The sequence below is a fragment of the Myxocyprinus asiaticus genome, chromosome 24 (genome assembly GCF_019703515.2).
Source record: "Myxocyprinus asiaticus isolate MX2 ecotype Aquarium Trade chromosome 24, UBuf_Myxa_2, whole genome shotgun sequence".
Lineage (NCBI taxonomy): Eukaryota > Metazoa > Chordata > Actinopteri > Cypriniformes > Catostomidae > Myxocyprinus > Myxocyprinus asiaticus.
This window is the reverse complement of record NC_059367.1, coordinates 33802850-33828627: the sequence shown is the minus strand read 5'-3', so window position 1 is coordinate 33828627 and position 25778 is coordinate 33802850. Positions and strand designations below refer to the sequence as shown.

At 37.0% G+C, this 25778-nt stretch overlaps 1 protein-coding gene and 1 long non-coding RNA gene across 3 annotated transcripts in view; one reads left to right on the top strand and one right to left on the bottom strand.

Moving 5' to 3' along the window:
- Window positions 1–6660, top strand: part of LOC127414663 (uncharacterized) — a 9577-nt gene extending 2917 nt beyond the window's left edge. For both annotated transcript variants that reach the window (XR_007892825.1, XR_007892824.1), the window contains exons 3-6: window positions 141–1628; window positions 2667–4879; window positions 5915–6029; window positions 6111–6660. This is a non-coding gene — a long non-coding RNA (uncharacterized LOC127414663). The remainder of the gene's footprint in view (window positions 1–140; window positions 1629–2666; window positions 4880–5914; window positions 6030–6110) is intronic.
- On the bottom strand, window positions 6042–25778 carry LOC127414655 (14-3-3 protein beta/alpha-A-like). The gene is made up of 6 exons (XM_051652852.1): window positions 25635–25778; window positions 21446–21746; window positions 21050–21173; window positions 7784–7947; window positions 7432–7527; window positions 6042–7339 (listed from the first exon to the last, which is right to left on the bottom strand). Exons 2-6 carry the CDS (start codon window positions 21737–21739, stop codon window positions 7283–7285), a joined length of 735 nt encoding a protein of 244 aa, XP_051508812.1. The 5' UTR covers window positions 21740–21746; window positions 25635–25778; the 3' UTR covers window positions 6042–7282.

Here is a 25778-nt window from a genome sequence, read left to right as displayed (position 1 = left end):
TATCTGTAATAGCTTACCCAGTGGGCAAATGTTCTGTAATGACTGCAACTACTTCAAACCAATGGGGTTTGAAGTAGTTGCACAGATTTATTAATTGTTCTAAAATGCTGTTATTATTATTTTTTTTCATCTACATGTAGAAGATGGTTGAATTAAGATAAATACTGCAAACTTTGGACGTACTGACAAAATCACCTGCTCTGAAGGGCGTCAGTTTAATCAGACCCAGAACACCTGCTGTTATTCTCCAAATGTCTCCTTTATCTCAAAGGTGGTTAAGATAAATGTGCTTTTTTTTTTGTCATTTATATATTTATGTTCATGCTCTTTTTTAACTGTTAGCAGCTCTTCTGTCTGAAACTATTTTCTACTGTACCCCATTATCTTTAGCAACCTCCCTCACAATCCATGCTGTCCAGCAGAAAGAGGACTTATTAATACATAATTTTGGGTTCAGCCATATGCTCAAAGCAACATTTAAATAAATGTCCGAATTAAACACTCTGGACACTTTTGTCCATACCGAGTGCAAATGCGAGATAACTGGGTGTAACTTAACTTCTCCGGATAGTTTGATAAAAATCTTATTCTTGATGAGAATGTTTGTATTGTTTTTCTGTAAAAATATCTAAAAATCCTTAAAACAAGATCAGTTTGATTTATCTTATTTTAGAAACAACACTGCATAAGATATTCAGGTTTTTCAGAGAATGCATTTTTAACATGTGTATTTTGTCTTACTGTACTGGCAGAGTTTTTATAGTCAAAACAAGTGAAAAAATCTACCAGTGCTGAAGAAATAATCCAAAGTATTTAGAATACGTTACTGACCTTGAGTAATCTAACGGAATATGTTACAAATTACATTTTACAGCATGTATTCTGTAATCTGTAGTGGAATACATTTTAAAAGTTACCCTCCCAACCCTGGCTATAACACTATAAAAAGACTCCATTGTATCATCATTCTACACTTCACAATGCACATAACTCATTTTAAAATGCTAAGATGCATCACATGATGCCTAACTGTGGTTAGAATCATATAATGCATTCTTCTGACCTCATGCATACATGATGCTCAATTATACAATGTAGAACAATATATATTCAAAAGTTAATGTGTAGTAAAGTAACCATAAACAGAAAGTATGTCATGTTTTATGTGTAAATGCTTGCCTGTTTATGTAGAGAATGTTGATGTTAACAGATGTCATGTCTCTTGCACCGATTTCATTATATAAAAGTCAGGATAAAAGTATGTTAACTTTTCAGTGGGAAAACTAACAAACCTTAAGAACAAAGACTCATTAATCATATTCCAGAAGAAGGGACAGAGAGATGATCACATGGTATCTGAAATGCCGCCTCTGATTGGCTTAGAGCGTCTTCGGGGTGTGAACAGGAAGGGTTAAAAAGGACCAGCCTCTTCCCCCTCGTAAAGTTCTCTTCTCTGCGCTATGACTTACACACGTGATGGAGAGTCGCGAGTCTCCCTTGTGGGAGGCCTCGCTTCAAAGCCCCACCTGATCATTCCAGCACCGAACTATACGACGTCCAAAAACATAGACGGGAACAACCAGAAATTTCTACGAACCCAGCCAAAGAACCAACACAACAAAACGCAAGTACATCTCCAGACTTTTGCTAGAAAGTGATGGTGTTTTATTTAAATACTTCGGGTAACCCGGTTGCAAATTGAGCTATAATAAATGAAGTATTGATGGTTCTCAGGGCTTGGCCTATAGACTCCATAAAGTTAAATTATCTCCATTACAGGTCATTTCCATTCACCTTCTGTTACAGCTCATTCACCAATCTGTTTTTATGTTTGTCTTTGTGTGTTAGTTTAGTTTTTATGTTGTAGATTAGCAATAAAAACTTGTTTGTATTCAAAGAGGATTTGACTGTAGTATATTTTGATAAATAATCTGGTCAATTGATTCTTAAAGATCTACGTACTGTGCTTGAACAATATTTCAACATATTTGTGATATTATTTTCAATGGCCATGAGAATAGTATTACTCTAAAGAGTTAACTACTGAATATCGAGTACACCTTAATTCTTTCAATATTCCCCAAATTAATCATAATTTTTTCTTGGGCTAAAATTCCTCGCATATAAATTGTGAGCAGATACAACGAGCCTGTTGTATTACATATTTCATGGTGGAGAATTTGTATTCAGATTTCTAATCTGATCATTTGTCATTTATCCTTCATATCATGGTGGTCGAATGTGGCCAAGATTCCTAAACTAAGTTCCATATAAAATCCTACATATTATTGGTGGATAAATGCGTCATGTTTAAATCTGCCCATTACATTTAGCGTTCTATTATACAATTCTTACATATTATTGGTGATGACTGCTGACATTTGTAAATATACCCTGCCACAAAGTCGCTAATTTCCTACATATACAAGTACCTCGCAATTTCCTATTTTTGCCTCCCACCTGCAATTCTTGAGTATTCATTAATCAGTCCATCATCAAATTAATTCATTATCCACCCAGGTGTTTAAAATGTTTCTATTTAAGAGAGAGAGAGAAAATCATTGAAACTTGTGTAAGGAAATACAGTTTTGCCCAGTAAAGAGACCAGTATGAACAATAAAGTCTAGGAGTTAAAATGTAAGTTTCAATCTTCTTTCCGGCTTCAGGCCCAGACAGTGTCTCACCTGGCTGTCTGAAAGTCTGCACTGACCAGCTGGCCCCCATCTTCACACAGATCTTCAATAGATCGCTGGAGCAGTGTGAAGTTCCCTGCTGCTTCAAACACTTCACCATCATTCCGGTCCCCAAAAAACTAAAATCACAGGACTTAATGACTACAGACCTGCTCTCATGTCTGTGGTCATTAAGTCATTTGAGAGACTGGTTTTGGCCTATCTGAAGGACATAACTGGACCCCTGCTAGACCCCCTTAAGTTTGCTTACTGAGCAAACAGGTCTGTAGATGATGTCAACGTGGGACTGCATTATATCTTGCAACACCTCGACAGACCTGGGACATATGCAAGGATCCTATTTGTGGACTTCGGTTCAGCCTTCAATACCATCATGCCTGTTCTTCTCTCAACCAAACTGACCCAGCTCTCCATGCCAACCACAATCTGTCGGTGGATCAACAGCTTTCTGAGAGACTAATGAGACTGGAGAAAATCATATCCAAGACCCTCACTATTAGCACTGGTGCTTCTCAGGGATGCATTCTCTCTCCACTGCTCTTCTCCCTGTACACAAATGATTGCACTGCAAAGGACCCCTCTGTCAATCTCCTGAAGTTTGCAGACAACACCACGGTCATTGGCCTCATCCGCAATGGTGGTGAGTCTGCATACAGACTGGAGGTTGTACAGCTGGCTGTCTGGTGCGGTCACATCAACCTTTAGCTGAACACGCTCAAAACAGTGGAGATGATAGTAATAGCATTTTATTTTTTTATTATTTTTGTATGTCTATTTATACTCTTACCTTGTTTATATTCTTTGTCTCACTGTAATGGTCTGTGTGCACTTGCACACAGAACATTATCACCAAAAAACATTCCTTGGCAATAAAGCTCATTCTGATTCTGATTCTAACTGTTATCTGGGAGCCGAGCTAAATAAGCAAGCACTGTTATTGAATTCCTGATATAAATCAGACCCTCAATCACACCTCAGAGGACAAACACACAAATGACCTGTACCATTCATAAATTATAACCTGAATAAATGCAGATGATTAAAACACTTTGATTACCTTTTGATTAAAACAATCGCTAGTACATGTATTCAACTCCTCAATAGGCTAAAGAGACTGGGGTTAACCCACTCTTTCACTTGAAGTACATTATTGAATGTTACAAGCACAGCGCAACACATAATTTAAAGCTCAAAGTTTGTAGTAAAACCAGTCTTCCCTGCTGAAAAATAAAAATAAAATACAGTATTGGATAAAGGAATATCCCTTGTTCATTACAAGTTTAACTCATAAACTGACATGTTGTTTCATAATATTGATTACCACAAAGCTTAAAAAAAAAGTCACAGTTACAGTGAGGTAGTTACAGTCAGGCACTTACAATGGAAGTAAATGGGGCCTGTCCACAAAAATTAAAATACACAGTGTTTTAAAAATTAACCACAAGATGTAAACATTATATATGACTAACCCTTTCAGGATATTAGTGTGATAAAATCGCTTATCTGTGTAAAGTAAATCCAATATTACAATATTCCGGTAAACACTATAAGCAATTTCATCACACTAAATTCATGTTAACATACAGTATAGAATGTTTGCATCATGTGGCTGTACTTTTGAAACAATGTGTATTTTAATGTTTGTTTTTTTACTAGCCCCATTCACTTCCTTTGTAAGTGCCTTACTGTAACCGCAATGTTTAAATATACAAGGGATGAGTTGAAAATATTTTTTATGGTAATCAATTTTTTGCCACAAATGCTGTCGATTGAGTGTCACTTGAAATAAACCCAGAATATTCCTCTAAAACAAGCATAAGCTGGTTAGCTGGTCATAGCAAGTTTTAGCTGGTCTCTCAGCCTAGTATTCAGTTGGTTTTAGAATGGATGCCAGCTGGTCTTCCACTCTGACCAGACCACATTAAAAGTGCCCAAAACCCCCAATAAAACAAGCCAACTGAACAGCTATCCAGTGCTTTTTCTCTCCTGTGTGCCAGCAAAAACCCTGCATCAACCACAGTTACCACCTTTTAAAAAACATACTCCCAGTGTATACACAGCAAACACACACACACACACAAAAACATATTACAAATTTTTCTATCATAAAAATTACTATAAAACATCTCTGTTTTCTGTAGGTTCCATTGTAATTTGTGGACATCAGGAAAATACACTGATATGTGGTGTGTACTCTTTGTTTTGTTACTGATTGTTGCTTATTTCTATTTTAATTTCTGTTATTTGTTAAAACATTTGTATATACAGTATATATACAATACACTCACTCAGCACTTCATTAGGAACACTCGTAGACCTATTTATTCATGTGATTTTCTAATCAGCCAATCGTGTGGCAGCAGTGCAATGCATAAAATCAGGCAGATACAGGTCAGGAGCTTCAGTTAATTTTCACATCAACCATCAGAATGGGGAAAAAATGTGATCTCAGTGATTTGGACTGTGGCAAGATTGTTGGTACCAGACAGGCTGGTTTGAGTATTTTTGTAACTGCTGATCTCCTGGGATTTTCACATACAACAGCCTCTAGAGTTTACTCAGAATGGTGCCAAAAAAATAAATAAATAAAAAAAATAAAAAATCCAGTGAGCAGCAGTTCTGCGGACAGAAATGCCTTGTTGATGAGAGAGGTCAACAGAGAATGGCCAGACTGCTTTGAACTGACGAAGTCTATGGTAATTCAGATAACTGCTCTGTATAATTGTGGTGAGAAGAATAGCATCTCAGAATGCACAACACATCGAACCTTGAAGCAGATGGGCTAAAAGAGCAGAAGACCATGTCAGGCACTTTATTAGGACCATAATGTTCATAATTAAGTGCTCAGTGATTGTACATACACATGTAAGTATGCCTATATAGAAATAGGTTTGAAACTTTATGCCAAAACTGACAACCAAAGATCATAGTTTTTTATTTACTTTCTGCATTCAAGAAATTTCCAAGAGATGTTTATTGTAAAAAGTTGAATGGTTATTCTCAGACGAAGGCACTCGTATGCACATTCATAGCAATAACTATGGCCAGACTGAAAACAGCACATGTTCTGCTGGACAACCTAAATTCAGCTTGCCAAAACTGACTGCTATGCTGTAAATTCCCTGGCAATAGTTGCTAAGGGGTCAGTTTGTACAAGAAAAACTTCTGAGTAATTCAACCTGTTTGCAAAGGTTTAATTAATTGACTTTTTTATGGTGTAGATGTGAAGGTAAAGATAGCTGCTCCATACAAGCCTCCAATGATGTCTTCTAGGATCCATGTTGTACATCACATATTCCTGTGTCTGTCTGTTACTGTTAAAGAATGATGAAATTGGTAACTCATCTGTTCATCACATTTGTTTTCATTTATTTATACTCATTAGAAGTGCTGATGATGGCTTTCATTATCTTGCAGAATACAGCAGCTGATCATCTGGATTTCGGCCTCTTCAATTCTGTATCAGCCTCTTCACTTCTGTGCTCAGTGACTGGTCACATGGAATTATAAGATGAATCTCAATATTTTGCTTAAATGTAAATATATCTAAAAAGCCACAGAAGCAGCATTAAAGCATTTAATAATGGCTTGGTTTATACATTTAATTGGGATTTCCCCCCATTTTGTCCACTGCAATAAATTCTTTGAAAATATTTTTGGTGGTTTTATTTATGGTATTTTATGTTCAATATGTAAAACAGCCATTGGTTTTTGAACATGTTAAAACAAGTACACTTTATATAATTCAGGGCTTTGTTTGCTAGAGAGAACTTAAAAAGCTAGATTTTCTCATTCATGATGAGACTAACATTGAAATAAAAAATTTAAAATTCCCTAATTTACCCCAATTTCAGTTTAAAATGATTACTGCTCATGAGTAAGAACATGACATTCATCAAAAAAAAAAAAAAAAAAAAAAATACTAAAGTATAAAACACCAAACAAATAAACCAAATAAGCAGAGAACTCACACTCACTCAGTGTTTGGTGAAAATAAACTGCCAGTTTAATAACCATACAATAAAACCTGTAAATATTGATGAATTATACTAAAAAAAATAATAATAAAAAAAAAAATGATAGTAAAAAATAAAATAAAAAAAAATGCACAACCAGCTAAAGTGGAAAAAAGGGAATAATCAGCAAGGACAATTAGAGTTCACAAACCCCCGATCCTTAATACACTCATTCTCTCGCATTCACACAGTCATTATTCCAACTCAGTTTCTCTCCATTAGCAGCACACTCACTCGTACATTCACACGAACACACACAAGGATAGGGTTTAGATAATCAGTACATGTTAAACTCACAAACAAAATTACTGGACCTGCTATAACGTCAGCATGCCACCCTGTGAGCATCCCCCATCCCTCTCCCAGCCACTGGTGACTGCATAAGGGGCATCACTGAGTGTCTTCCTGTGAGTACAGCTAATGCTGATCATCATACAGATGTATACGAGAATGGGGCTGGGAACTGAATGGAGAGGGGTGGATGATGTAGGGTGAAATGAGGTGGGAAGGTTGGAAGCCTTTTGTGTATTTAAGATGGATGTGTGTGAGTGCTTGGAGATCAGTGCGGCTTCCCTAGTTCTCGCCCTCGCCTGCGTCTGCTTCGTCGGCCTGATTTTCTGATGTCCAAAGCTGTAGGTATAATTAGAAAACTTTTTTAGCAAATAAATCACTAAATCAGACATATAGCATCATATGTGTAGAATGTATTGAGGATAACTTACAGTGAGGTTGTCCCTTAGAAGCTGCATGATCAAGGTGCTGTCTTTGTAGGAGTCCTCATTTAAAGTGTCAAGCTCAGCAATGGCTTCATCAAAAGCCTGCAACAGATGGTTTTATTTCTCAGCTATTTTCTTTTTTGGAGTGAATGTTAACTTTACTGGTGATTCCAAGGTGTCTACTGGATGTGGTTAAAACCATGTAACTAGATGCACTTAATCTACCATTCAAATGTAGTCAAGATTTGCAAAGTCAGATATATAGAAATACACACTGTAAATATACTTTTATACAAACTTCTAAGTGCTTCATTTGTAATCTGGTTTAACACTGCTAGTGATTTAAAAAGACACCAACCGTCTTGGCGAGTTGGCAGGCCTTATCAGGAGAGTTGAGGATCTCATAGTAGAAAACGGAGAAGTTGAGGGCAAGACCCAACCGTATGGGGTGTGTGGGCTGCATTTCATTCTTACTTATCTCAAAGGCATCCTGGTAAGATTTCTGAGAGTTCTCAACTGTGGCTAAAAACAACAAAAAGGGAACAGTAAACTTGACTAGATACGATCACATTTACAAAGGCCAAATATAATGAGAAAGAAATGAAATACATCAGTGGACCCGTTTACACCTGGTATTAAAAAGCGTTTTTGGCGATACGATCACAAGTGGTCAGTCGAAACATCCCCATTTGCACCTGGTTGTAATACGCTTCTCTTTTGACCACTTGTGTTTGGACTTTAAGGGTAGTGTCTGATTTCATGACGACATAAATCAATCACTACGTCAGTGCAAGATAATAATGCGCAAAAAAAGAAAAAAATTGACAGGTGTGTAGCCAGTGCTTTGTTGCTTTAGATTATCGTTTTTAGTATAAGCCCAATGTGTCACATGTTTTTGACCACCTTCACATGTGGTTGTGGTCTTAAATGTTTTGGACCCTATTAACATCTTCCTGTTTCAAATGGATCACACAAAAGGTATCTTAAAGGGGTCATGAAATGTAGAATCAAATTCTCCTTTATATTTAGACATATAAGAGATAACTGTCCTATAAGCATTTTTAGTTACCACCCTGCTGAAAAGTCTTGTTTTGAAAACTGTGTGTTTGTGATGTCACGAGACGTTGGTCATTTGCATGTACACGCCACATAACGTATCATCATCATGGGTGTACTGTAAAAGGAGAGAACGGCTCAAGTTACTGCTGTGAGGTGAGGATGTCGAGTATCAGACGCTGTTGTGCCTAGATGTGGAGAAAGTGCACCGAGGGATCCCAGCGTTATGAATAAATTGCTTAAGTTTATTTTTAAAGACATGCCTGATCACTACAATGCATTAATTCTTGTTTGTACAACACATTTTACAGCGGACTCTTCTGTGAATCACACTGTGAATATCCTGCAGGCTTTTCAATGTTTCCTTTATTGAAAGATGCGACAATGCCAACTGTATTTTACCCTGCAGAAATGCCGGTAATTAAACCATTTATTTCTAATCTTTTTATATCAGTGTGTTTGTGACAAACAGTAAACCATCGTTTATTGCCAAGTAACCTCTGATTAGGACACCAACACCAAGCATTCATTATTACACTGCTGCTTATCAAATCAATACATAAATGCATAAAGAATATTTGTTTTAGTTTGTAACGGTTTAATTTTGAAGAGGGGTGCCAGCCTGGCCATAGCCAGACAAATTTCTGTCAGTCAGTCAGCCACTTAACCACACAAAGGAAACATACCAAGTCAAAAACTAATTTATGATTTTCATATGGTACCTTAAATATCCTGTTTTTTTATCACGTGTAATTTTTCAATTCACACATCACTTTCAAAACAAAAATTAATTAAATGCATTTTATATATTTATAATACACAACAAACATCATTTACAAAGGGTTTCAAGTCCAACAGATCATCTGCACAAAATGACTCAAAAAAGATTATAGATCATAATTCACAGTCCAGAATAACACTTTTCCATGTAAGCTCCCATTCAAATCACAGGCTGGAATCTGTTTCAATCCCCACCCCAAAATTCAGACAAATCAACAGAACGTACAATAAAAATTAGAGCCCGACCGATATGGGATTTTTGAGACCGATACTGATTTTAGAGGGGGGAAATTCACGATTACCGATATGTTTGCCGATATAGTTAATTTTTGAGCTGGAATGAAAACAGACCTTTTCTATGTGGATTGTGCACCGATTTTACACCGATATGACTATGCAAAGGTACTCAGAAGGCTGCTTTCTTAAATATTTTTATCAAAGAATATTTTACATTATTATTATTATACATTGTCAACAAATTCTAGAAATGAACACTGAGAAAATAAAGAATAAATAGAAATACAATAAATAGCTTAAAAAAACTCAGTACTGTATGTTTATTATCAGTCAGTTGCTGACCATTTAAATAAAGAATAAATTAAAATTATAGCTAAATAAACATCAGTACTCTTTAGTATTAGTACTGAGGCCGTCTTCACAACAGCCTCAGTGTGGACGGACCATGTGAGTTCCTCAGTGATGCGGACACCCAGGAACTTGAAGCTGCTGACTCTCTCCACCAGTGCTCCATTGATGGTGATGGGGCTGTGCTCCTGAAGTCCACCACAAGCTCCTTTGTCTTGCTGACGTTGAGGGAGAGGTTGTGCTCCTGACACCAACGTGTCAGCATGTGCACCTGCTCTCTGTAGGCTGTTTCATCATTGTCAGTGATCAGACCTACCACCGTCGTATCATCAGCAGACTTAATGATGGCATTGGAGCTGTGTGTTGCCACACAGTCATGTGTGTACAGGGAATACAGGAGTGGGCTGAGAACACAGCCCTGTGGGGCTCCAGTGTTGAGGGTCAGTGATGAGATGTTGCTGCCCATTCTAACCACCTGGCGTCTGCTTGACAGGAAGTCCAGGATCCAGCTGCACAGCGAGCTGTTTAAGCCCAGAGCCCGGAGTTTCACATTAAGCTTGAAGGGAACTAAGGTGTTGAATGCTGAGCTGTAGTCTACAAACAACATTCTCTTTTTTTCCAAATGGGAGAACAGTGTGTAGTGTAGATGCAATGGCATCATCAGTGGAGCGGTTGTTGCAGTAAGCAAACTGAAATGGGTCCAGTGAGGGAGGCAGCACAGAGCAGATATAGTCTCTGATTAGTCTCTCAAAGCATTTGCTGATGATGGGGGTCGGAGCAACAGGATGTCAGTCATTTAAGCAAGTGATTTTGGATTGCTTTGGTACAGGCACAATGGTGGACGTTTTAAAGCATGTGGGGACCACAGACAAGGAGAGGGAAAGGTTGAAAATATCCGTAAAAACACCAGCCAGTTGGTTCGCGCACGCTCTGATGACGTGGGCCGAAATGCCGTCTGGACCAACGTCTTTACGGATATTCACTTGTTGGAAGGATGGGGTTACATCCGCTACAGAGATGGAGCGTGAACTAACCTCTGTAGCTTCTGCCACTAGAGCTCTCTCCGTGAGGGCGGTGTTAATTCCCTCGAAACGAGCATAAAAGTATTTAGCTCATCCGGGAGAGAGGCAGCGGTGTTCACAGCGGAGTTTTTATTCCCTTTGTAGTCCGTGATGATATTAATTCCCTGCCACATGCTTCTAGAGTTGGTGGTGTTAAACTGTCCTTCAATCTTGTCCCTGTACTGGCATTTGGCTGCTCTGCTCTCACTGCTACCATCAGGCAGGCAGTATCGTAGCATCAGGACCCGCACCAGCCGACTTCATGATAGCTTCTTCCCCCAAGCAATCAGACTTTTGAACTCTTGATCTCTCATGATCAATATACATCAGCACTGCACTTTATTAATCTTACACTGGACTGTCATAAATTATATTCTCTCTTACAACACACTGGCAACTGACTATCAATCGACAGCCTGAATGTCAATACAGTACAATAAAACATACTGTATATTTTATATTTACTATATATACTATTTTTATTGTATAATGTGTATTCTATATTTGTGTATTGTATACTGTACATAGTATATTATTATTTGCATATTGTGTTGTAATTATGTGTATATTAGATATGCAAATTGTGTTGTGTAAATCTGATGTTTATTGTAAATTGGTATAAGTCTCATCACTGTCATGACTGCTATGTTGCTAGGAACTGCACCCAAGACTTTCACCCACTGTTGCACTTGTGTATATGGTTGAGTGACAATAAAAGTGATTTGATTTATAGCTAAATAAACATCAGTACTATATGTTTAGAATCAGTTGCTGACCATTTAAATAAAAGATAAATTAAAATTATAGCTAAATAAACATCAGTACTCTTTAGTATGTCAATTGCTGACCATTAAAATAAAGAATAAATAAAAATAAAAATAAATAGCTAAATAAACATCAGTACTGTATGTTTAGTATCATTCAAATGCTGACTATTTTAATACTGCCAGTTAATTATTGGCAGGTTGTAAAACAAGAAGCATTTACACCTGTTGAGTCAAGAGATAAACAGCGGCAGTGGTGTTACACCGTATTCTGCTATACAAGTTCAAGGGAAACTTTCAACGGTGGAAAACCAGACTTTTAAATATTACATTTTATAAATGCAACAACTGGAATTGTTCAGTTGAAGGGGGTACCAAACTGTGAATCCTAAACAAGACAGTTTGGTGAATACATGTTTAGCTTCCACTCAGCTGACAAGCAATGGAAGTAGCTTCGTGATTAGCTAGTTAGCTATAAGCTCGTTGTCACAGAGCAGATGAACCAGCATTGCGTCTCACCAACTAGGTAACAGCGTAGCGTGAAATCAACACTTAACACACACAATCCACCACCGCACCGTTGTCTGCTGAGCTGCAAAAAGATGCTCTGATGTTTACCTTTCAATCTGCTACATTACTGACTGCACTGACAAACTATAGCTGGCTAACAGCAAACAGACATGAGTGACATGGTTGTCAGGGACAGGGTTAACGTTTTATTAGTTATCTTGAAAAGGGAAAATGATGGGGTCATTGTTTATTACCTTTCCAGTATGTATTTCAAAAACTAGTTAGCAATTTACCGATAAGACACCGCTCAACTCCGCACCGCTTCACTCCGCCCTGTCTGCAGAGCCACCGTCAGTTCAGAGTCAGCTCTGTAAACAATGGAGTGCGCTCTGCTGGACAAACTACGTAATGACACCAATTATAAAGCATTGTTTTCTGCATTATATATTCTGAAAAAAAGTTTTCATATCTGCGCTCAACGGTCAACAAATACGCTGATACCGATATATTGATGAAAGGCTAATATCGGCCGACCGATATTAAATATAAAGAAATTGCTTCACAATACCACCAAAAATAAACACAAAAAGATCACACTTACTCTCTCGTCTATCCATGATTCGTCACCATCGGTCTCAGTCAAAAGTCACGTCAGGTGCACAACAGCATTAACTCCATTCTAGAAACCACGCCATCAGTGGGAGAATCAATCCGTCAAAGAACTGCCATTAGACACTCTGCTCCATGAACAAACACTCCATTTAAATCTAGAAGAGGCTTGTGGCGCAACTAATGAAACACAATCTGTGAGTTTGACTGGTCGGAGCCATGTGTAACGCTGGAGTGTCTCCTGCAACTGAAGGTAATATTTCCTTCAGCTATGGAAATGACGTCATGCATTCTAGGGATGCCAGCAATAATTTAAAGAGGAAGATTTCATTTAGCAGAGATAATACAATTATTCAACTTGAGACTATGTATGAAATTAAATATATTACGGTGTAGTAATATACTAACACTAGTGTGCCGTGAAAGATTGTCAGGTGTACCGTGGAAAATTATCAAATTCCACAAAATAAATAAACACTGTGTTTTCTGGAATATAATTCGTGATTTTTTTCATCATCTGAAAGGTCCTGCAACTTCTCACATGCTTCACCACACTCATAGTAAAAACATTCAGTCAGTGAACCAGATAAATAATGCATAGCAAAGGGGGTTGCAAATATCAGAAAAATCCACAGTCGCTAACGTTAATGAATGCAACAAGTGAATTGTTTTACTCACAGACTAAAAGCTGTTTATTTGTGCACAGCATAGAGTTACAGATTTTCTTAACAGATGTGGATTACTTTTCGTATTTCTCTCATGAAACATTAACAGAATACGAGAAAATGTTACACACGATTAATTAAAGCAAATTCTCCCATTTAAAACAATCCCATAACCACCTCGATACGATGTGTAGATTCCGAGGGACTGTAATCTTCACGGAGCGCGACTGACATCTGAACAAGTGAATGGAGGCCGGGCGGCTACTCCCGGGTCCTAGTGCCTGCCAGATGCAACCTCTGTCAGCGCAACTTACACAGAGATGCGACTTACTGTATATGTGGTTTTTTTCTGTCAACAATGCGATTTTGTCCCGGTGCGACTTATAGTCAGATGAGACTTTATTTCTGGACAATACGCTAAATAAATACATAAAAAAATAATACAAAAATTATTTGCTGTGGCATTGCAAGAATTAACTTGCAAAAAAAAAAAAAAAAAAAATCACGCTACTAAGACACAAAAAACATGAACAAGTTCTTGAAATCTATCGATAATGGTTACGTGGGATAGTGTTGTGCCGTGGGATTTTTTATTTGTAAAAAGTGTGCCATGGCAGAAAAAAGGTTGTGAAACACTGTACAAACATACACAGTGGGGGGTCTAGATACTATTGTTCTGATGCAATGATTAGTCAATCAGAAAAGTGGGTGTTTACTTTCTAGTTTTAAAGAAGCAGCCTAAAAATGAGCATTTCTGACAGAGGGTCAGAATAAGGATGGAAAATTCTCATGTTTTACAAATATTTGACCATTTTTTCAAAAACTTTGATAACATAATAAGCTAACTTCAAGGAACATAAAAAAAAAAAAAAAAGAAAAAGCATTTCATGACCCCTTAAACACCCCGGTGTTAAAGTGAACCAATTTTTTTCCCCCAACCCCAATCAATATATTCAGTATTTATTATTAGCCGCAAATGGCACTTAAATAAATAGGGTTGGGAACAAAGAACCGGTTCTTGTTCAGAACCGGTTCCATTCTTTACAAAATACCTAAATCTGATGATCTTCGTGACTTTTGGTTCCATTAACAATTCCCCTGCATGAATTTTCTGCAGATGCGGCTGGAACACTGTACTGAAATACTCTGACAGTGTTTCCAGCAGTGCATTTCTGCAACAGTGCTGCCCTCTACTGGGTCAAAAGAGTAAAACTCACAAACAAATTACTCTTATGAGCCAGCTCTGCTGAATCTACAATGCGAAACAGACAGTGCTTCCGGTATGGTCCGATTCCCAAAAGAACGATTTAGATGAGCCGGTTCTTTTGAATCTACAGCGCGAAACATACAGTGCTTCCGGTTTAGTTCAGAAAAGTATTAATATTACATTGATGTGCAAGTTATGAATGTCCAACTCAAAATTAAATAACAACTGTGGAAGCTTGAAGTACAACATTAGACAACAGAACACACAGGGTTCCCACTCTTTTCAAGGCACAAATTTCCAGGATATTTTATGCACCCAACAAGTGTAATATTTAAGCAAGAGCACATGCGTCCATTTAAATCAAGCTTTTATTTTGGCGTTTCTGTGTGTTGTTGATGGTAGTCTCTCACCTCCAGATAAGCAGTTTGCTCCATGGCCCAGTGTGATTATTAATCCCTGTAAAGCTGTGATTTATTTAAATACATAGTCTGTATGTACTGCACACTTCAGAGTGCTCTCTGTCTCCGTCATCTCACACACACAAGATTGCATGGGATGATCATTATAGGGTGTTTTCAGTGTAATTCATTTTGAAGCACGCATCACTTGCAGATTTATATATTCAATTAAATCTGAGACTTAAGTTTAACTATCACACTAGGACATATCACAATTTTAATTGGATTAATTGTACATTCAAACATCCATTTTCGTCCAAATATGTCATTCCATGACATTCTGCGTTTGATTGCTAATGCCATTTTTATGACTAGATTCTGTGTTTTCTGCATATTACATGTGGTAACCACGTATAAGCTTACTCAAATCATTGAATTATTTAAAATTAATTTACATCCTAAGGTATTAAGGCCGAATCACCATGCTACCAACCCAGTGTGAATTAATAAAAATAAAAAAATAAGTAGTTTGACTGTCATCGTTGTCTAAAGTTTATAACTCAAAGGGCTGCAAACTCATGAGGGTCTAAAAAGTTGAGACAATCACTGATCCACAGACATGTTTGCCGAGGTTATTATTATTATTTTTTTTTAAAGAATAAGCTAAAAGAGCCAACTTATGCTACAGTATGTTAATGATTAATGAAAATTACTTGCACAATTGTGCAGAATTAGCTGCAAAAATAAAGGGTATGTTGGTGTGGCTTGCTTCTGTTTCACAAATTTGTTCAGTTTCATTAATTGATTAGTTTAGTGACCACTTCTGGAGATGCCACTAGGTGGTGACAAATGACCGTATTGTGCAATGAGTGAGTCATTGAAACATTTTGAGAAGTTCACGACCGAATCTGCCAAGAGAAACTTTATAGTATTTAAGCATTATAAGAACAAAGCAGATCTATAATTTCCTTTTAGTTTGCGAATTGCCGAGCATGATTTTCATCCAAAAAGACAATAGTCTAATAATGAGTATTAATAACATCCTTACCTTCTCCTTTATTAAAATTTGCATGCAAAATCTATTGACTTTAGTAGAATGTTTGAGCATTATAAGAACAAAGCAGACCTACTGTATCACTTTCCTACAGTATTTAAGCTGCTGGGCATAACTTTTATCAGAAAAGACAACAATAGCCTAATAAGAATTTTGAGTTTCAAAAATGTCCTTTGGTCATTGTAAAATCGCATTTCACATCGAGTCGAGGCGTCAACGCTCCATTCAACGCCAGCGTCAAGCAGCGCTTTACGCGCTGACACGTCACATCACAGACTTCAATGTATTTGGCAGCGCTGACGCATGTCATGTGAAAGACCCTCAACATGTATAAACATCAGTTACTTTTACATATTAATAGCTCCTCCACCCTTTTCTCTCCATGATGAACAAGGTAGACTCACATGCCGATGCTGAAGTAAACAAACATGCCCCTCTTGTTCAGTCGGTCGGTACATGTACCAGGTCACTCAGTTTGTTTATGAATGAGAAGTTTCATAAGTGCCGCTTCTCACTGTGCTGTAGCCAAGCACACGATTGGCCGTAGCTGTAACCAATCAAGCGATCTGCCTCGGTTGGGCTGCGACTGCAAAGCACACGATTGGTTGCTGCTGTAATCAATCATGAGGGTTTAAGCGCCCTTAACCGTTGATGTTGTTTCACAATGCACAGCCGCCGGTAGAGACAAAACGATACGAATGTGTATTTAACTCCTATTCCGAGTCCCGATCGTTACCATGTTTTTGTACATGTAACCTTGCCAGCTACACAGTCAAACTGTTTATTATACTGAAATATTTTCCAGGACAAATAATTATTTTCCAGGACATTTAGGTATGTTTCTAATTTTCCATGACTTTTCCATGACTGGAAAACTGCATTGCAAAATTCCAGGTTTTCCAGGATGCATGGGAACCTTGACACAGTCTAAACTGTCTCTAAAACTTTTACTGTTATGTAATGTGACTTTAGACCTGTGAGAATTTAATCAAGCAGTGCAGTTACTGACTGGTTGTTCATATGACAATGTTTAATTAAAGATACATGAGTTTTCTAATACAAGGATTTATATATATAAAAAAATGAATGAAATCAGGGTTAATGCGGCATTATTAAAATCAAATGTAAGACTTTTTAAAACCTTTTTCCAAGACCTGAACAAATAAAATGAATACCGTATCTCCATACCAAAACAAACCCACACAATCTCAAAATAAATCATGCATCACAGACTCTTACTTAAACAGGCAGGGGCACACATTCAACATGGCCTTAACGATGCTTATCAGTAAAACAGGGTAGGATATATGCAAGTTAAAATACTCAAGACATGTTTTCCACATATATATCATAGGGCTGGGAATTGCCACAGACCTCCCGATTCAATATTACAACAATATTTCCTAGCCGATTCTATATGTATTTTGATTTTGCGATTCTGAAAGTATTGAGATTTGATGTTTTGATATAAAATCTTCTTAAAAAGATTAAAAAAAAAAAAACATTTAACTTTCTCAGAAAGAAATGTCTACTGAAGAACAGTTGTGTCTGAAATGACAACTGTTTCACTCTGTAATATATCATTTGCAGGTAAAAGGTAGGGATGTGCAAAATTACCAATCGACCAGGCTAGGCAACTAGTTAGTGCAAAGGAACCCATGTATAAGGCTGCATTATGTCCATTTGTATTCAACAAATAAATATGTACATTACATAATTTTAACTTATCAAACTAATTTTGTTATTTTAGAATATAAAATATAACTTATTACCATACTTATGTACAAAAAAGCAAATCAGACACACTCACTGCCAGCATTTCTTTTGTCTGTTCTTCAAAATTTGTAAAATCAGTTGTTTATTCAAGCACGTGTCTTTGTGTCTAACGGCGTTTCTGGTCAACAGTGTCAAAACGTGCAAAATGTGCAAAATTACCCACCATTGCACATTAATATCCTGGCTGTTAAATTATAGGCTAAATATTGCGGGGGCGTGACATGTAGTTTACGCCATCCAACAGTTTGATAAGACTTTTTACAGCTAAACTATTTATTAAAGCAGTATCAGACAGAATCTGCAGAATGGCTTCTGACAAATACTGTCCATAACACCTCTCAAATAAACTTTTGGTTTATGCATAACAATGGGAATATTGATCGATAGTTAACAAATGGCACTTGATGGCTGTATTGATGTAAAGAATTAAAGAGACAAATCTTCTCAGAGAAAAAAACCTGTTAGTGTGGAACTATGCACAAATATAGCTTACTATATGTATCTATAAATCACTGTAGCATTAAGATAAACATGTATTTTTTTATTAAATAAAATTTTTTATTTTTCATCAGGGAGATGATTTTAAAATCATTTAGCTCAAGAATCATGATTTGTAAGAGAACAGATTTTTTTTCTCCCAGCCCTAATATATCACATAAAATTGGTTTATGTACCATTATATAACTAAATACAAATTAGAGGTCGACCAATATAGGATTTTGCTGATACGATAATGTGTTGAAAGGCAATTAATCTGTCAATAGTTTTTAAAATTGGTAGCCTATATTAAACTTTCTTAGTGTGCAAAAGGTCACTTAAGAGGAGTAAGAGAATGTAAGAGCACTGTCGCGCTAACCATGGCCGAGACTGTTATTATGAAAGCACGTAGTGCGCATGAGTTCAGAAGTGGCGCTGTTCACTAGGAAGAGAAGAACATACTGCATCAGCAACTGCAAAAGATCAGTTCACTGCATAAACGGGTGCTGGAGACGTGCATTAAAAGTTATTATCAGCCTCTGCTTGGACATATCTTGTGTTCATGTGCATTTATATGAGTGAGTACGGTTAATCCTACCATGTTCGCTGAGTTATGTTCGTTGTTATCAGTAATTATAAAGTTATTGGCTGTGAAATGTTACATGATAATGTTAATTAATCCGTGTTAGCTCTACTAATTTATCTGCCGATCTACAATGTTTAGAATTATAAAGTTTATAATGTTATAGTAAGTCATGTGGGTAAATAATGATGGTAAATGCTATGAAAGATGTTATATCAAGTGTTCATGCATCATTCTGTTATCGTGTGAGGGGATAGTTTGTATGCGAATGGTCTGATAATATGTAATGGTGATTACTGTTATTAGAGCTCTGCTCTTGTCTGTTGCAGAGAAACCACACTCAAACACACTCATACAAATCCAAACCTATGCGAGCTGATATACAACCCAGCCCACTTATGCGTCAAACCCCCACTGGTTAAGACAAGGCTCATCTAATGAAGGACTTTACTCCATGTTTCTCCTCTAAATGTGCTTAACCTGCTCCGCATCTCATCATTCCCACCAGTCCTAGCATGCTAAACTGCAACCATCCCAAAGGCACATACTAATCTAAGGAAACCCATTCCCACTGGATGCCGCAAAGGGGGCCTCGTTGACTCTAATACTCGAACCCTCTAAAGTTCACTGCAGTCCTCAAGCTCATACCACTTGTTAAACAGACACTGACTAACGTGCACGTAAATGCTGACTTCTCCCTCTGATTTTGATACTCGCATACTTGTGACAATAAATCAGTTTAAGTTGATACTTCTCTCTGTAGTGTTCTGACCGACACACCTGGTTCACTGCTATCCGAAACTAGCCCTACAGCGTCTTAAGTAGCCCTTCGCTACACTTAGTCTTTCCTTCCTGTGATGGGGAGGGCCAGACAGAGGACACAAGAGTTAAAACTGAATTAAATTAAATTCCAGATGCACTTTATGGTGCAACCAACATACCAATTACCAGGGGAAAAAAAAGAAAGAAAAAGATTTGATTCATTGCACGGAAATTTTAAATTTAAAGACTGAAATACACCGGGGACTCTTATTTTGAAATGTGTGCACTTCACTGCTTCCAGCTGCTCATTCAAACAAATAAGGAAAATAAAATTTACACTCCTACAATAATCTATAACATATTACGATATAAACAATTAAAAGTAAACATTGTCATATTTCATCATCACTATATCATCATCATCAACAGTTGATATTTAGTGATAGCTTGTCATAAATTTCCGATATGGCCTAATGATTGTGAACTGCTATGAAACAGCTGAAAACACTCACAAGCCCCCGCGTGCTTGGAGAAAATCAACAGTGCCGCGTTTTCACTTTGAAGGACGCAGTGCATGCATTTATTTGAAATAAATTCAAAAATGTATTATGAAATTTGATAATCACATTAAGTCATATCAAGATTCTTGTCTTTCTGCCCCCAAATTTAAGACCTCTTTAAATGATAATTAAGACTTTTGTTGTATCATTTAAGATATTTAAGAATTTTTATGACCATAAATTTTGGAAAACTGAATTTAAGACATTAAGACTTTAAGGATCTGTGGGAACCCTGGAAATATGCCATCACATTTCTTGTTTGTTTAGATACAGTCCAGTTATAGCCAAGTTAGGATCAATTATTGGATTGGATATATGTCTCTAAAAAGTCAGCAAACACACCTTTTACAAGAATTGTATTACATTTATTTCTGATTTGTTATATCTGCTCTGTAGAAATCTGAAATGATCTCATCATTTGGCAACAGACTGCAGAGGACAGTAAATCCAATAAGAATTGCATTTCTCATTTTCAAATAATTCTTCCTCAAAAGTACTAAAATAACTACTGGAATCGTTACTGGAACCGTTAAGAGGAATCGGAATCGTTAAATTCCTAACGATTCCCATCCCTATAAATATATCAGTGTCGGTCTTCATTTCACCAATATATTGAAAAGAACATACAACAAGCAACTTGGCGCACAGTTGACACCTGAGCAATTTAAATTTGACAACTTATCAAATCCACAATGAGAATTACTCATGCATTGCTCAGGAATTTGTTTTAACCATAAAAACAAAAAAACAAGATCTACAATTCTATATTCCACTTACTGCTCTTGTTTGATTCAGATGCAACCTCAGATAAGTATCTATAATAATCGCCTTTCATTTTCAGGTAAAACACCTTGCTCTCTGCCAGAGTAGAGTGTGCAATGAGATACTTCTCCAGAAGATCCTGTGAAGAGAGGTTGGGACTATCAGGATTGACTTATATTAGTGGTCAAGCAAGCAATGCCATTTCTTTCAGAGGAAAGTTTAAACTGATGAGTAACAACATTTAACACAGTTTAATACATTAATATTGCAATAAAATCCTAGTTCTGTGAAATTTCAAACTTAAATATTTTGTTATTGGTTCAAGAATTCAAGTGTTTAAATTTCTTCCGAAGCAATTGATGTTATCAGGACAAAAGGCTTCAGGAGATCAAAAGAACAGAGTGACTATACCAGCACATCATTGCAGATGTCCTGCAGTTCAGTCTCAATCTTTTCACGGTACTCGCGTGCCATCTGCTGTTTCTTCTCGTTTCCCTCGGTTTTCTGTTCGATGCTAGAAATAACACGCCAGGAGGAGCGCCGGGCACCCACTACGTTCTTGTATGCCACAGAGAGCAGGTTGCGTTCTTCATTGGAAAGCTCCTCACCTCCCTCAGTAACAGCCTTCATTGCTGCTGCCATGTCATCATAGCGCTCTGCTTGCTCAGCGAGCTTGGCTTTCTGCACCAGGTCAGTCTTGTCCATTTTCAGACTAAGAACAAGACAAAGTGAAAGGGTAAATATGAAGAAATTAATTAACAATAGGGATGCGTACGAGTAATTGTGTAATCGAGTACTTGTTCTGCACCAGTTACTCGAGTATTAAATTCACTACTCGATAACAGAAAATTCATTTTCCTTAACGCATTTGGCTGCCATGAGCAGCGCTGAATTACACTGTATTTTCACTCCAAATCTCTCATCAAGTCTCGCAGTTACAATTGAGTCCACTGGGGGCACTGTGGATGTGTCATCGAGGTGTTGGATGAGAGAAGATTTCATGGTGTCTGTGCTTCTAAAGCAAAGCCAAGTTTTATACAAAATTTTGTTTTTTTTTCTGGCATAATCTGAGGTAAAGCAGCACAATTTATAATACCATAGTTGTCAGATTTTACTGCCGATATGAAATATGTTCGCTGGTTGTAATCTTGACCAACTTTTTTTGAGATTTCAGCCTTTACCCATTCAAGTACATAGAAACTGCACTTTCATGACTGGAAATAGCCTCCCGGGAGCGTTCCAAATAGCCGCCAGTGGACTGACTAGCTAGAACGACTTTGAGTCTACTCAATTTGTATTCGGTTCTCGTTGGAGTCAAGAAAACCAATGGATGAGGATCAGCTTTTATGAGAGAAAGAAAATGTGAATTGAACTCTAAGCTTATGAGACCAGTATGTGTGTGTATGCATTAGATTTCTAAACATGGGCACATTTTCTAAAAAAAAAAACACCACTTGTTTTTCTGAATAACAACATTTGAAATTATAAAATTGTGATAGCCTTTATGTAGACTCAGAATTTATATACAGCTCTAGAAAATATTGAGAGACCACTGCAAAATTATCAGTTTCTCTGGATTTACTATTTATAGGTATGTTTTTGAGTAAAATGAACATCTTTGTTTTATTCTATAAAGTACTGACAACATTTCTCCCAAATTCCACATAAAAATATTGTCATTTGCAGAAAATGACAACTGGTCAAAATAAGAAAAAAGATGCCAGGTTTTCAGACCTCGAATAATGCAAAGAAAACAAGTTCATATTCATTTTTAAACAACACAATACTTTAGCTGTGTGGCATGGAGCATTGTCCTGCTGGAAAAACCAATCCTCAGAGTTGGAGAACATTGTCAGAGCAGAAAATGACAATAGGCAAGTTTTCATCCAGGATAATCACCAATCCTCCACATGGTTAAATGGAGACCTGGAGAGGCCTTCAAGCCACAGGTGTCTCGCACCCACTGTGAAATCTGGTGGAGGATCGGTGATGATCTGGAGGTGCTTCAGCAAGGCTGGAATCGGGCAGATTTGTTTTTGTGAAGGACGCATGAATCAAATCCTGGAAAAAAACTTGCTTCCTTCTGCTCTGACAATCTTTCCCAACTCTGAAGATTGTTTTTTCCAGCAGGACAATTATTTTTTTTTTAAACGGTTTATATGTAAGTCAGAAAAAAAAATAAAAAAACAGGTTTCGGTGTGCAGAAAAGTATTTGTGGTATTGAGACATCCCAACACAAAACTAGGTTTTATTAGAATTTAATTTAGCAGAAAAAGATGGTCAATACTAATCATCATGGGTTTCGGTTCAGTTTATGATCTCATTAGCCTAGTTTCCATCCACTTTTCGCGCTATTTTGTTATCAACAAAGTGAAAATGTGTAAAAAAAAAAAAGTTTGGGAAATTTGCCGTCTTCTGCCTATTTCCATTTAAATTGCCTTTTATCGATAAAAATGGTGTATATGATGTCGTCGTGCCTAAAAAAGAAATCTGCCCTTAAGCCTTTCCATACAGAAATGTGTTTATCGCTAAATTGTGTACCTTTCGCCTCCCAGATGTCCCTAATTTTTTTTCCCTCCGAAGTTTTGGTAAAATGGGGAGAGTATTGAGACAATTCATTGAAATTAGCCAGCTTACTGTCATTTTAATGTCACAAATAAATGCAATCAGAAGACGAGGAATTGCAATCGAAAGGGAGCAGTTGCCCTTCTGATAGGACTGTAATATTGGTCCTGATGTTGCACCTATCGCAGGTTGCCACCGGTTCCGACCCTAAAGCGAATCGTCATGGCCCTGTTCAAGCTGACAACCTGCACCAAGTAGTGGGGAAAATATTTGGTCTTAGTATAAGGTCATCCATCGATGTGTATATGCTGTGTGCACAGCTATTAAAGAAAAACTGATGCGGTGTAATATCAGGGTTTATATATATGATACATTCCTGATATTCAATAGGCTATTTTGAACAATCATCTAATCTAAAGCATTGCCATCACAACTGCATTATGTCCTGCATATTTGTCCAGCAACTTTTAACGTCCAACTGAACTTGATTGTCATCTAAAATGAATTTTAGTATCATAATGCAATTTACATTGTCTGAAGAAGCTCAGCAAATGCGATCCGAGGTAAAGAGGGTTAGATTTAAAATATTTAAAAGTTTTACAATTTTCAAAAGTTAGTTTTCTGAAAGTGAACTTCAGCATTGGACAAATAGTTCTGATAGTTTATAGTCTTAAAAAAAAGTGCAGAATATTCTGGGAATGTCATTCAACTGACTTTTTTCATCTACAGATCAGGGTAAGGCTAATTTAAGTTTATGTAAAGAAAAGGCGTATATATAGGTCTAAAAACGTAATTTTTTTAGTTTGGTAATTTTTTTTATTTTATTTAATACTTTTTTCGTTTGGTAATTTATTTAATTTAATACAGGGAATTTTGCCGGCATTTTTTCAAAAGGAAATTAAACAATAATTTAATAGAATTGGGTTATACGTTAGTGTTCCAAAAAAGCACACTGATGCTTTTCTCCTATTATTGTGTATTAATTTTTAATTTAAAACATCTTTGTGCACAGAAATTATATGTTTTTTGTATTGTGGGCTAATTCCGTGACTGCCGTCTATTATTTTGAATGGTGTGGAAAAGCAACTTTAATAAATAAACAGATGTCTACCATGATTAAATTAATCACAAAGAGTGGCCATTAATTTGTTCTCGAGATGTGTGTGCATCATGTTTGCAGCATCAGATCTATATGTCATTAAGATAAATCCATATTCACCTACAATAAATTGGCTTTCACGGATGTATACTGTCGTCGTGATTAACACAGGCTAACGATTGGGGTAAACTCTGTCATGTGACACAATATTTTTGCATTAATGCCAATTTCCTCTACAAAAAGTGTTTCCAAACGAGTTTTTCCGCGACATTTGAAGTATCGACATAGTGTTTATGCACTAGAGTTAAGCGGAAAAATATTATGTCGACACTTGTGTGAAATTTTAGCGATAATTCAGCGTTTCCATCAGCTTTATTTTGATGCGCTAAAACTTTGTTCGCAAAAATCCTTGGATGGAAATGTACTGAGAAGCACTGATTGTGAAGAATAAAGTATTCTGCATTCGACATGATAGCGAACAACATACATGTGCACTTAACTGAGACAAAACAGCAAAGACAATTCGCTGTGCCCCAATTCAACAATAGGCTCAAACATAATTTCCATCACATAATTGGTCCTTTTTCTCGGTAATGACTTTAAGCCACTGGATTCAACTGAACTCTGTCAGGTTACGGTGACGTTAGCTAGCAGGCTAACCAGACATCACTTCATTAAAATGGACAAAATTCGCCAATAATAGGTAAATATTCTCGACTTTCTAAACAATGTTGTTAATATCATCTCATGATCAAACACAAAGGCGGACAGTGAGCTGTTCATTTCATTGTAATAATGAAGAGTGTCTGTGCGGCCTGAAGAGCGTCTGCTGCCCGCGAGAGCGGAAGACAAGATTGTTGCACAGAATTAAATAACTGAAAACATCCGTGCATTATACACGGAAAGTGATATAACGAACAAAGGAACAACACTCACGTTTTGAATGGCGTTTACACTTGCTTTAATCGTTTAAAAAGTCACAATTTGGATCCTCGTCCTCTGCCTCGCTCTTCGGTTGTTCTGGGTAGTACCACTTCCGCTTCCTGCAAACCGTTCCCAGTGTAACTTTTAGTTGTGTAA

What these genes read in the sequence shown, in the direction of transcription:
- LOC127414655 (XM_051652852.1), bottom strand. Translation starts at nt 21,739, where the DNA reads ATGGACAAGACTGACCTGGTGCAGAAAGCCAAGCTCGCTGAGCAAGCA. An exon ending in CCTGCCAACTCGCCAAGACG is followed by an intron (nt 7,528 to 7,783) that starts GTTGGTGTCTTT and finishes CATCTGTTGCAG; the next exon opens with GCTTTTGATGAAGCCATTGC. An exon ending in TTCTAAGGGACAACCTCACT is followed by an intron (nt 7,340 to 7,431) that starts GTAAGTTATCCT and finishes TTATACCTACAG; the next exon opens with CTTTGGACATCAGAAAATCA.